This window comes from Acanthopagrus latus, chromosome 6 (genome assembly GCF_904848185.1).
Source record: "Acanthopagrus latus isolate v.2019 chromosome 6, fAcaLat1.1, whole genome shotgun sequence".
Taxonomy (NCBI): Eukaryota; Metazoa; Chordata; class Actinopteri; order Spariformes; family Sparidae; genus Acanthopagrus; species Acanthopagrus latus.
This window is the reverse complement of record NC_051044.1, coordinates 8,402,944-8,416,466: the sequence shown is the minus strand read 5'-3', so window position 1 is coordinate 8,416,466 and position 13,523 is coordinate 8,402,944. Positions and strand designations below refer to the sequence as shown.

The 13,523-nt window shown below is 38.6% G+C and overlaps 1 protein-coding gene across 1 annotated transcript; it reads right to left on the bottom strand.

Annotated features, from left to right (window-relative positions):
* Window positions 1–1,232: 1,232 nt before the first annotated feature.
* Window positions 1,233–10,960, bottom strand: LOC119021426 (immunoglobulin-like and fibronectin type III domain-containing protein 1). Its single transcript, XM_037101714.1, has 21 exons — window positions 10,804–10,960; window positions 10,511–10,633; window positions 10,286–10,422; window positions 10,072–10,171; window positions 9,944–9,985; window positions 9,814–9,859; window positions 9,534–9,717; window positions 9,290–9,403; window positions 9,010–9,172; window positions 8,654–8,926; window positions 7,748–7,872; window positions 7,508–7,649; window positions 7,078–7,371; window positions 6,410–6,589; window positions 5,979–6,107; window positions 5,584–5,892; window positions 5,384–5,469; window positions 4,865–5,057; window positions 4,275–4,571; window positions 3,087–3,413; window positions 1,233–2,988 (listed from the first exon to the last, which is right to left on the bottom strand). The coding sequence occupies exons 1-21, from the start codon at window positions 10,937–10,939 to the stop codon at window positions 2,984–2,986; spliced, it is 3,405 nt and encodes a 1,134-aa protein (XP_036957609.1). The 5' UTR covers window positions 10,940–10,960; the 3' UTR covers window positions 1,233–2,983.
* Window positions 10,961–13,523: the final 2,563 nt, after the last annotated feature.

The following is a 13,523-nucleotide window of genomic DNA, read 5'->3' as shown; positions in this document are numbered from 1 at the left end:
AGCGGCTATAACCCATTCAATGCTAAGTACCAGATGTGTTTGATGGTGTCCTGTAAGTGTCATTAGGCACAAAGAAGAGGGTTTCGTCTGAAACTAATTTAAATGGAAATTTGGTTCAGCAGAGGGCTTTTTCATCTATCTTATGACTCAAGGTATTCTGTAAAGAACCAGGCTCACTCTTAACATGATAATGTATGGAGACAAACTGAAAAAAACACGTCACACCACATGCTCTATGGGTGATACATTGCAGGTCCTTGAGTATTTAATTGGGGTTTTATTAACCGCATGGCTATGTGGTCTACATTTAATTAACCTGCCACTTAAAACCATATGTGAGCAAAACATACAGTGAGTTGTTTGAATAGATGGCTGAAATTAAATGGTGTATGATGATGAATCGAATCACTGAATGTATTTCTTCGATTAGTGGTTGGGGAAAATATAAGCACGTCTGGCTGAAAGGCAGCTCTGAGAGACGCATCAGCCTTATATGAAAAAGAAAATAACCCTTTAGATCAGGTTGGATGTTTTTGCTAGTAATTTTTAAAATTAGAAATATCTGTCATACATACGGACCACCTTGAGGATATTGACTTACATGTGAACAGTCATTTAGATTCCTCATGGAGTCTGGGTTGCTGCAACTTTAAACCACAACCCAGTTATTGTGGCGTTAGTAATAACAGAACTATGTTCACTTTGAGCACGATTGTGTATGTGTGTGGATATTTCAAGCCGTGTAATAAAAGTGGATGCGTGGCTCAGGCACTGTGACTGTGTGACTGTTCTCAGGCATGGGAAGCTGATATGAGAGGCTTGATGTTCTTGAAGGCATTTATTGCAAGAGGTCATTGGAGTCAGGTGCTTTGAATTCCTCACTGCCAAAAACAATGACATTACACAACCCAATGCACCATGGACAAAGGCAACCCCATCTGTGTGTTGGCAACCAACACAGGAATATACTCTGAATCAACCTTATCAAGAGTATAAATAGTTAAAGGTCTAGTGGAAAAAAAAAGCCCCTAAAGCATAAATGCATTTTTTTTTAAAGGAAGTTGTGTCATTTTAAATCTTTTGTACTGTATATTAAACAGCAACAGTACTTGTAATATTATATTCTTAGCATCCATAGGTACTATTGGCATGTGCGAAGTGGCTTTTAAATGTCAAAGCCTACTACTATAAATTCCAAGTAAAGAGGTGTGTCAATAGTAACAGGATGCCATGCAGCTACTGATAATATTAGTGTGTCCTGTGACTTTACACAGGAAGATGTCCAGTTGTTGGCAAGGTTGCACATGATATTGGATTATTTATGACTTTCCATAATAGACGCTCAATATCATGTGAAAGTGTGCAAACACATGTTGGCAGTAAAAGAGATATTTGAAGCCATGTGACAGTTGGCTAAGCGGAAGCACTGACCCGCACGCAAAGTTACAAAATGAAAAAAGACACGATAAATTCCTCACAGGGCTAAAGGTAAACTGGATGTGATCACACAATCTACTACAAAGTGTAGTTAAGAAAACAATTATTTCTACCAAAACAAACATCTTAGACATACTGTAAGACATTTCAGAAGATAATCATTATATTTCTTCAGGCGAGCATGGGTTTATGGTTGTTGTTACAGAACGATGAATAGTTGGATTGCACCTGAATGCAGCAATAAACCTTGGCAGAAGCAAGGCCATTGTTGAATCTAGATATTGACATCTGGGAGCATAGAAATTGTTAACAGGCCTTGTTACTGTGTCTGTTTGTTTGGTCTTTTGCCACTCAAGGATGGTCATGACAGTTCTCCACCGCTTTGGTTGAAGATTTATTACCCTTAACAAAGCTTGGTTCTTGGTAATGTGGTAGAGTTAACAATTGATAAGCCCATAGTGAACTGCTAATGAATGCATTTTGAAGTGTGTCTTTGTTTTACAAAGCAACAGAAACCTAGTAAAGGTTTAACAGCGACATAATGGGCAAGTTAGTCATACCTAATCAAAGTTTGTAATGCTATTGTAAACACTGTAAAATTATAACGAAAGTTTTTAAATACATTCTCAAGTGTATATAAATTGTTCTTTGTAGGCGCTTAAGAATGTCGCATATTCTAACAATGACTTGTTTATTATGCTATTATAAACACTTACAGTCATAAAATTGTTAATAAGGATCTATTTATAAAGACCGTAATACCTCCACTAAGAAGGTTATATTTTCCCCCGTGTATCTTTGTGGGTTGGTTGGTTGGTTGGCTGGTATTGTCTGCAGAAAGCTACTGAACAGATTTCTGTGAAACTTGGATGGAGGATAGGTTTCGGGCCAGAATAGACCCCATTAACTTTATGTGTGGATAAGAGGACATATCTAGCAGTTATTTTCACTTGCATGACAGTGGACACTTTTCGGCATGCCAGCATTAACATTGAACTCAAAGCACAGCATTGCATGTAAAGCCTTACAGAGCCACTGGAGAGCCTGTAGACAAAACAGCAACACAGAAGCTCATGATTACATTTAGGTTAAAGAGAGGCAAATAATAAGATACTTTGTCATTGAACGGGTAGGATTTATTTACATTTTGGCATAATTATCGATGATTCAAACACTAATAATCAGTCAGACATATCATAAACTTTCCATGTGGGAGTAACTTAGGCAAACCAAACAGCTTTCCTGTCCTATACCAAAAAAAACCAGAACAAACTAAGTATAATCACAGCTCAGGGAAATATAGGCCAATAAATAAATGTGTCAGGCTGTTAAGATTAGTATATAATTAATGGTGGATCTCATAGTTTGAATCTGCAAGGTTTCTTATTGGCACTTTAAAACATGTTCCTTTCATCCTTTATTTTTGCTCTTCACATCACTGCAGTGATTCACCAAAAAAAAAAGCACAGATGAATGCAGGCTTTAGATCGGCACGTCCTCCACAATGTTTCATTCATCTTCAGGAGTTCGGGCCAACTGAATCATCCTAATCTGCAAGAGGAGGGAGAGAAGGGAACAGTAAAGACATGCAGCCAGAAGAGTGGATTTAAGATGTAAAGAAATATTTTGATGTGTGTGTTTTCTTTTACCTTTGACGACAAGTTTAGTTGAACACTCCACTCTGCCCAGATTGTTCTCTGCGATGACGGTGTAATTCCCGCTGTCCTTGGGCCCGACTTTGAGTATCACCATGGAGCAGACCCCACATGTGTTGGTGATGTAGTAGTTAGTGTTGGTGTTGAGGCTGATATTGTTTCTGTACCAGGTAACATGGGGTTTGGGGTTTCCTGTCACCGCGCAGCTCATGTAGCACTCATAGCTCTCTGGACTGTTGTGCGTCTTCAGTGGCACAGAGAATGACGGAGGCTCCTCGAAGCTGCAGTCCTTGGAGGCAGGAAGGTTCAAAGAAAATGACTCTGAAAGGAAGTAAGTGAAAAGGAAAGAAAAGTCACAAGGGTGCGTTACATAATGATAAATATCTTTTTAATTTCTCCACCCTTTAGTCATCTGGCAATTGATTCATTTATCTTGCTTTGCTGTCAGAATAGCAGAATACTCAGAAACATAAAATGCTCTTCTTTTCATGTTGCATTTCCTTTACACAGAGCAAACAAAACATTCTTTAGCAATAATATCTGACCTTGCAGTATGCCCATTTGCACTTGTTTGCAGATGTTTCATGAAATTGTCTTTCCTATTACACTCACACATCTATTCACATTTTATTTCTAATAGCTATGCACACAAATGGGGCTGCAGCTAGTTATTATTGTACTTATTGCTTTAATCTGCCAATTGATTTCTTGAATAATTATCTAGTTTATGAAATATCATAAAGTAACAAGAAACATCCATCACTGCTTCTTAGAGCACCAAGTGATGTGTTAAAAACGAAAAAGAAAACAACAGGGGTCCTTGATTGTTATATTTAATTTGAATTATTTGGTTTTAACATATAGGGTATAATTTATGTTGACCAGATATGACATACTGACCAACTGAGCCTTTTTTTGAATGTGGTTTAAATGTGTTGTCATTTTATGTATGTATGTATGTATGTATGTGTGTGTGTATGTATGTATTTATGTTTTGTCTTCCTGTCTTGTTTCACATTGTTCTTAAGATTCTGGGTCTTTGTTTTGTTGATGTGCAAATGTATATTGAGAAATCTTAATAAAATCTTGTATAAAGTTTCAATTTCAATTCGATTTTCAGCTGTTGAATTAATCATGACTAATCAATTCAGCTCTATGCTTCACAGTTTCCATTAAACCTGCCTTTTACTCTCTTCACTTCCCAGATTGCTGAATCAGAGGGTTTGGAAAGCCCCATGTCATTCTTGGCATAGACTCGGAACTTGTACTGTCTGCCGGGCATGACGTTGATGGCGGTGAACTTGTTGTTGAAGAGATGGTCTGCCACAGTTTGCCAAGTACGCTTGACAGAATCACGCTTGGTGATTATGTAGTGAAGCCTGTCGTCTTTCTTCTCATCTGGAGAGGGATCCCAGGAGACCGTCACGGTTCCTGACACATTCTCATCCAACTCCACAGGGCCTGGAGGCTTGGGGTCATCTGCAAACAGGTAGAGAGAGATCTAAAGTAAATATCTTAATGCTTGTGTTGATTACAGTGATACACTCGGTCTCAAGATCTTTGCATTTTCCCGAACAATCTTGCAAGTCTAAAATGTACACTTGTAAAGTTTTTGTATATATTATTCATTTAGCACTCCTGAAGAGCTTAAAATCTTAATTCTGGCCATATCAAAACAATTTTTGCTTCTTCTTCCTCACTTTGAGGGCATCTTTTAAATAACGTTGAAAGTCCATAAAGCTTAGTTACTCATTTAGCTAAGTTTTCTTCACCTGTGATTCTTATCTCAACACTAGAGGTCTCCTGACCAACGAGGTTCTTGACAATTATAGTGTAGATCCCAGTGTCATGACGCTCTGATGACGAGATCATCAGCTGCGATGATGTGTCTGAGTTGCTCACTTTCACATGCTTGCCAACGGGATGACCGTCCTTCAGCCATTTGATAGACGGTATCGGAGAGGCCTGTCAACAATACTAATAGTAATTATTATTTATAGAGCACTTCAGAATCCTTGTAAACAAAGAGCTTCACAAAGGCATGATAAAATAGTTGAGCCGCTAAAATTACCAGGTTTGAAAATAAAACAGAAAAACGTGAAATAAAAACAAAAACACAACAGATAAATCAACATGACAGATAAAAACCAAGAAAACAAAATAAACAACACAACAGATACAAAAGCAAAAAAATTAAAACAAGAGAACATTAAAAAAAAAAAAAAAGACAATATTAAGCTCAACTCAAATAGGACATGAAAGGACTTTTCTGTCTAAATGTTATACTGAACCTGGAAGTTGAAGTTGATGCGAGCAGCGTTGCCAGCTTTCATTACCATGAAGGTCTTAATTTTCCTGTCAGTGAAGTGAGGTTTCACTGTCACAATGTGGAGAGAGAGTTGCAGACAAAATTAATGAAAGAAAATGACAAAATGAAAGTAAAATGAATCAAATTCTGACTGAAAACAGGTCACGATTTCCACTGACTTACCTGGGGGAGGCATTGCGATGATATAATTGTCCAGCTCTTGTGGCTCACCGTCTCCACCCTCGTTGGTGGCTAAAACTCTTACCCAGTACATGGCCATTGACTTCAGACCCATAATAGTATAGGAGTTTATAATGATAGCAGTGGAGTTGCAGCGACTCCATTCTGGGTCTTCAGCTGGTCTGACCTCCACAAAGTATCCTTTGGACTCATCTTGAACCCCCTCCTCCTCTATGGGTTTGGTCCAGCCCAGCGATAAGGTGCTATATGTGGAGTCTGTCACCTTCAGGTCAATAACTTTACCAGGGGGCTCTAAGAGGGTAAACAATTAGCATCCAAGAACTGAGACATGACGAATTAAGCATTGAGATAAAAAGCTGTTTCGGATTGTCACTCACTCTTTGGATCTCTTGCAAACACAAATTCAGATGGTGTACTTGGCTCTCCAGCTCCAGAAATGTTGATAGCTGATACACGGAACTCGTACTCGAATCCCTCAACAACATCCTTCACTCCGTAGTTTTTCTCTGTTGGCAACAGTATAGTGAAGACCATAAAATCTCTCTCTCTCTCTCTCTCTCTCTCTCTCTCTCTCTTTCTCTCTCTCTCTATCTATCTATCTATCTATCTATCTATCTATCTATATATCTATATATATCTATATCTATATATACAGTATATCTATATCTATATATATATATATATATATATATATATATATATATATATATATATATATATATATATATATATATATATATATATATATTCTACATCTGTATTTTAAGTAAACAAATACATTAGATATTGAACATCAAAAGTTTTTCACCTCTGATGGGCTCGTTGGCTGGGTTGACCATGCCCCACAGATTACTGCCATTCTTGCGTTTCTCCACATTGTATCCCAAAAGGTCGGTGCCTCCAGTATTACTGGGTGCAGACCAAGCCAGATTGATGCAGTCTTTGAACGCACTAACAACTTTTGGTTGAGAGGGAGCTCCAGGGTATGCTGAAAAAATGATTCAAATTTAGAAAATGTCACTTTGACACTGTCACAAATACATCTGGTGTGCTTGTAAGAAGGCTTACCCTTTGTCCCTGCCTGAATGTCATCAGTCTCCATCATCTCACTGACACCTTGATCAGTTTCAGCCATGATGTGGTAGCAGTACTTCCTGCCATGATCCACATCAACATCCCTGTATTTAGGCTCTGGACCCATCTTGCCCAGTTTCTTCCAGCTGTTTCTGCCAATTTGCTGGCGCTCCAGGATGTAGTCTGTGATCGGGGAGCCGCCATCGTCTTTTGGAGGCCTCCATTTGAACTCAATGCAAGTTGAATTGCTCTCAATAATATCCACAGGGTTGAGAGGTGGTGTTGGTTTATCTGTAGCAAGACAAGAGAATAAAGAGAGCAACCCCACTCATAAACATGTCTTGCATGTATGTGACTCTTACCACTGAAGAACATACAGGTCTTAAAATGCAGCGTACAAACCTAATACAACAAGCTGCGTGATGGCTTCAGTTGTTCCACATTCATTTTTTATCTTGATCTTGATTTCTCCTGAGGTTTTGCGTTTGCACTTGGTCAGCAGCAGGCGGGTGTGTGACTCGGACTTCTCAATCTTGATACCGGTGTCCTCCAGCAGCTCCTCCCCTTCATGGTACCACTGTATCTTCATGGGTTCACGCCCAACAAAGGTCATCTTGAATGCTGCATCTTTCCCAGATTTGATTACAACTGGCTTCATGAACTCCGTGAGGTCATCTGAATTAAGTCTTGGAGGATCTAGAACAACAAACACAACTATTTTCAAACTTTTATCACTCAGCTAAGACAAATACTGTTTTACTATATTTTTTTAACCGCAGCTGCCCTTTGGTTGACTTAAATTGGATTATCTCTAATTGACTGAGTACGATACCTTCAACTTTGAGCTCAGCTTCTGTTTTGCGGCCGTCCGCCTCACATCGGTACTTTCCAGAATCATCCTCTGTGCAGTTTTTGATAATTAGCTTGCGATAAATCTTTTCCTTAACAATGCAGATATGATCTGTAGCTGTTATCTGAAATGCACACACACACACACACACAAACACACACACACACGTTAACACACTTTAACACCTTACACTGTTACTTTATCAACTCCTGTGTTCCTCACCTCTTGCCCATCTTTGTACCAGACTCCGTCACATTCCTCACTGCTCAGCTTGCAGACCAGTTCTGCATCAGTACCAATGATGGCGGTCACATCCGACAGTCCGCCGGTGAAATATACTCCTGGGTCTGAGGGAAATACAACCTTGCTGTTGACTGTGAACAGGAATATATGAAAAACTTTACAGTAAGTTAATGTAATTTGTGTTTTGATGCATCTTACCAACGACTGTATCAGGGACAAGTGGGCCTTTTCTCTCTCTCTTCTTTTTCCCTTCAACCGGCTCCTCTTCTTCAGCATCCTCATCAGGAGCCTCTCCCTCCTTTGCTTCTGCCTTTTTCTTGGGTTCTGATGATGCAGATTTCTCCTCTCCTTCCTCTCCTTCTCCTTCTTCTCCTTCTTCTTCTTCATCCTCTTCCTCTTCTGCATCACCCCCCTCTTCCACAACAGTGGTTCCATCTGCACCTTCTGTCTTTACCTTTGTCCTCTTTGTCTTTGCCTTTTCCTTTCCCTTTTCCTTCGTTTTAGCTTTAGCTTTGGCTTTAGCTTTAGCTTCAGCAAGAGCTTTGGCTTTGGCTTCTGCTTCAGCTTGTGCTTTAGCCTCAGCCTCTGCTGCTGCCGCGGCGGCTGCTGCAGCTGCAGCTTCTGCCTCTGCCTTTGCCTTTGCAATCAGCTCTTCTTTCTGTTTCTGTACTATAGCCTGCTGCTCCTGGGCAATCCTCAAAAGTTCCTCTCCACCACCACCTGCTCTGGTTGTTTTGCGAGCTTTCTTCTTTCCCCTTGAGTTTGGATCAGTGTCAGCTAATGAAGAAATACACAGTACCATGACAGTGTCAACATTTTCAGTGATTGAAAACTTGCATTAAAGAATCAGGATTTTTTTTAAAATTTAGAATTAGTAAACACTACCTTCCACTATAAGCCAGGCATTGCAGGATGAGTTTCCAGCCACAGCTGCATAAATTCCCTTGTCCAGTGGCATGCAGTCCTTTACCACCAGTGTGTGAATCAGCATGTCTTCTGACACAAGGATGTCAAATTTCTCCCCTTGCTCTAATGGGATGTTCTTTCCCTTCCAAGTTATCTTTTTCAGGGGTTGTGAGACGAGACACTCAAACACAGCGTCCTCTCTTTCCTCCGCTTTCACGTCTTGAATCTTGACCAAGAATTCCACCTCGGGAACTAGATGAAATGCATAATTACTGAATGGCACTGTGCACATGTTACAGTAGTGCACAGATAATAAATTTGGTGCATCCTCTTACGTTTGAAGTCAGTGGAGAAAATCTTAACTCCATCAACCTCTACTTGGTACAGCCCCGCGTCTTCGGGGTCGACACCATTGATGCTAAACACAAACTTCTTTCCCACTTGCTTCAGTCCATGTTTCACCTCCATGTCAGCATCAAAAGGAATCATAACTCCATCCTGTTTCAACATAAGCAGTCATTATTGTCTAAGAAATATGTAAGGAGCCTGCAAGTGTGTCTGTTTTCATTTAATTTTTCCATGAAAAATGTACATATGTAAAATGAAACATCTCACCTTGTATATGAAGATTTTGCTGGTAGGGTCTTTCAGTGACATTTCAAGTTCAAACTCTGCAAGACCGTCATCTTTAAGTTCAATTGGCTTTAGGTTGCATAGTCTTTCTACAACCTGTAGTGATTCGAAATGGAAAGAAAATGTTTAATGCTGTGAAAATGTTTACATTTCTTGTATTACAAAATTCAGCATATCAGACTGTGTACATGCTATACATTGACATTTAGATGAAGCTGAAACATACCCTTTCTTGCTCTTGCTCTCTTTCCATCTTCTTCTCACTTAGTTTCTTAAGCATCCCGCGAAAATCAGTGACACCATACTGGGCACAGATGGACTCGTAGTCTTTCTTGTCCGCACTCAACAGCAGTTCCCAAAACTTCTCATCAATTTCAGGTTTTTTCTCTTCCCTTTGTTCCATGTCAACCCTGCATACAGAAAAACAAACATTTGTAGCACTTTAAAGTAACAATCACACAGGGCAAGCAACATTTTTATTTCAATTTTATTTTTTTACTGCTTACTTATGTTTTAGGGCCTTTTTGAAGTCCTCGGGTGTTTCTCGGATAGCTATAACAAAAGCATCAGCATAGTTAAAAATGTCATCCAATGAGAGACTGACTTTGAATTATTACAGATTAAATGTAGGTGTACCTGTTCTCGATTCTTGCAAGGCTCTGTTTTTTTTGAAGCCAACTAAAGAGGTAGAAAGACAGTGTAGTGAGGTGGATGCAGTTTGTCTTAGTTTCTCTATAATTTGTAATGGAATAGAAGTAACTGACCCTCAATAACATTTAGTGCAGCAGTCACAATGGCTTTTCCATATTCATTTCTGGCATAGCACTTGTATGTGTCAGCTTGATCCACCGTTACACTAGGAATCTATCAATCAGTATATGGAAAAAAAAACAGGATAGCGTAAGATGGCTTTATTGTCCTTTGGTTTAGAACTAATCCAGATGAGCATTTCTTATGCCACACGGTCAGTGATCTCACCTGTAGTTGATATTCACCAGAACTGGCTTCAAAGCTGATTTTGTACCTTTCTTCATCAATTTCCCCATCATTTCTCATCCAGGTCACAGTGGGTGCTGGTTTGCCTGTAATGACTGCTTTGAAGACAGCCAGTTTTCCTACAGCAACAACAATATGTTGTTAACTAATCTTTGAAAATTAAAAACAGAAGTTAGGTTATGCGTGTGATCAGAGGTGGTACTTTACCTTCTTGAATAGTTATAGCAATGGGTTTCCGGGTGAAGTCTGGAGTGGTCATGCCTTCAGGTAGTTCTTCCACATATTGGGTAATCATAACTCCGGGCACCCTTGACCTCTTTCTAATTTTCACTGTCATTAAATGAGATAAGTAATTGAATTATTTACACTTGTGAAGAAGCTTTGAGTGGTTTAATACAGTCATACTTCACAAACCCTCTCAGGCTACTGTAGGCTAAAATGCATTTAGTTTAAAATGCATATTTTATTGTTTGGCGGTGATAAATAATCTATTTACTTACCCTGCCCTGGAGCCGTGGGCTCGTCATCCTTAGCTTTACGTATTTTAAACATCTTGACCGAGACAACAGCTTCTCTGTGAATGAAAAAAATGTTATCATGCACTTCAAAAGGCAACACTGTTCGGAACGCATACATACCATTTTAATTGGTCGTCACTTTGATGGTCTCTTGGAATGTATAATATGGTTATTTTTGCCCATGTCAGCGCTTACTGTAACATATTGTAGAATTTCAGTGCAGTCTAGAGCTGTTAGCATGGCTTGACCACTGTTAGCACCCATCCCCATCTGTCTGACATGCAGTTAATCTCTTCCAGATGGTCTGAATCTGTAATGGGTATCACTTATCATTGTTTTAACAAGCAGCTTAGGGCAGTTGAATGTTCATGAATGTTCATGAATGTTAAGTAAAGCCTATCCTTGAAGATATAATGGGACACAATTCATTCCTCCTTCAACGTGGGTTAAATAATTTTATGGCATGTGTTCACTGTACAGTTTGTCGAGCCTACTGAGGCAATGTGAATGTGTTTTTTGGCTATATAGATAAAACTGATTTGATTTTGTCAATGTCAAACAATATGAGTAATATCAATATCATAAACGGTGCCACTGTCCCCAACGTTAGTAACTCTATCTGTGCTATAAATGAAAGAATTTCTATGATCAGTACATTCTTAAAATTGCCTTTGTAAATTCCTGCAGATGACCGGACTAATTTTGCAGGCAGTAGGTCACATACCTCATAAAACTATCTATCATGACTCAGGAAGTGACGTGAGCAAACGTAACATTAGTCAGAAGCATCTTTGTATTTAGGGTCAGGTTGCTTTCTTTATAGCCCTGAATTATCTGGAGAATTAGGTGAAAAGATAAAAGGTGAAATAGAAAAGGCACCTTAATTGCATCAATTGATGACTGATTTTTGCAAAAGTTTGTTATTAGTCATGTTTCACACTCAGAAGTCAATATTGTGCTAGGATAAGCTTCAGACAACCATTTTCACAAGCACATTTCAGTAAATGTGGAAAATGGTTTTGGAATAAGTATTATTACAAAAATGGAATCTCAAATCACATCATACAGCAATAATTCAAAAAGGCTAAAAGTATTGCCTTTTCCAATTTGAGTTAGAATGATGAACATATACTGTATATATCTATCACTTATTTAGGGATATAAGTGTATGCAATGTAAATATACAATAAAGATAGATATCTAGTTGTACCTTGTATAAAGAACTTTGTCTTCAGTATCTTTCCAAACTTTTATGATCTCATAAGTCTAGTGACAGAAGCATTTTTGTTCTTGTATTAGCCAGTCATTAGTTTGATAGCCGCTTAAACCATTAAAATACAATTAATCAAACTGGATGATGCCAGATCCTCTTGGTTGATGAAGTACCTGCATGTTTAGCGGCTTTGCAACGCTTGGTGCGCTGCTGTGAAGCTATATTTGTCATAGAGAGAAAATAGCTGTGCCAAGGGTGTGAGGAGTGAACTGATTTATGAATATCTTGTCAGGTCTATGACCCAAATCTCAGAGCTGCACTTAGCCGCAGAGCATATACTTTTATTATTCGTCATTTCTTTGTGATAAAATACTGAATGAAATATTATATTTAAGCTTGACAATGTACTGCAATAGTTAATCTTTGCAGGAGGAAAGAGTTAGAGTGATATTAGTGTGTGTTTGTATGTAAAGTGTCTTCTTGTATTTACCACTACTCTCTTTCGCTAATCATTAGTTTAATATTAATCTTTCTTCAGCATTTTCCTGTTTCACATTATTTTTTGTTCAGCTAAGAATGTTCTGCTTGTCTAAAAGCATGTATCATAAACAACATTCTTCGAACGCAGAACTTAAAACTTAATTTAAACTTAAACTTAATTAAACTTGTGAGTTACTTAAAATGGTATAAACTGCTGTCGATATTTATTAAGAATTCTGACTTCAACTTAGTAGTTGATAAAGAGTAACATGCAAAGTGGTGTCAGATTAGCTCAAACAACATATTTACAAAGATTAGCTGACAAAATTAAAGATATTGATGATTGAAATTCCATTCATGTATTATGAAATAGGAATGTGCGCAGTTAATTTAAATGTACTTACTATTTGTGTCAAGTTAACTGCTGTTCTCTGCTGCGTGTTGCCAGCCAGGTTCCAGCGGATTCTTGTGTGTGGGCTTGGCAGTTTGAGAGGCAATAAAGCCTTTCAGAGACACTCGGAGCAACCTTACCCACTGCTTTTTCCCTCTGCCTCTTGGGGATAGGTTTACTGTCATGTACTTTGGCCCCTAAAGTGCTATAGGTTCTTGAAAAGGGGGCACAAGAGGAAATGCAGCAGTGAAGCCACCCTAATCCCTCCCTCAAAACAGAAATTTCAGCTTTAGCTGTGCAGCAGGGTGCTTTTGGCTGCTCTTTTTCAAAAGCATCATGTGAAGTGAAGTGCTGGTGGGCTGAGCTGCCTCTCCATTAACTTAATTGCACACCATGCTGGCTGATCTTCATCCAATCATTTAACAAGAGGTATGTGTCAATTAAATACAGATTTTTTTTTTTTTTTTAGCTCTGTGCTTTTGTGTAAAAAAATGTTTATTACACATTTTTTGGAAAAATAATTGATTGTAATTTTATGCTGAAAGCTTGTTCCAAATATTGGGCAATTTGCAAAAATGTTCCTATTTTCTCTGTGCTGCTCTGGACACAGCAGAGGAA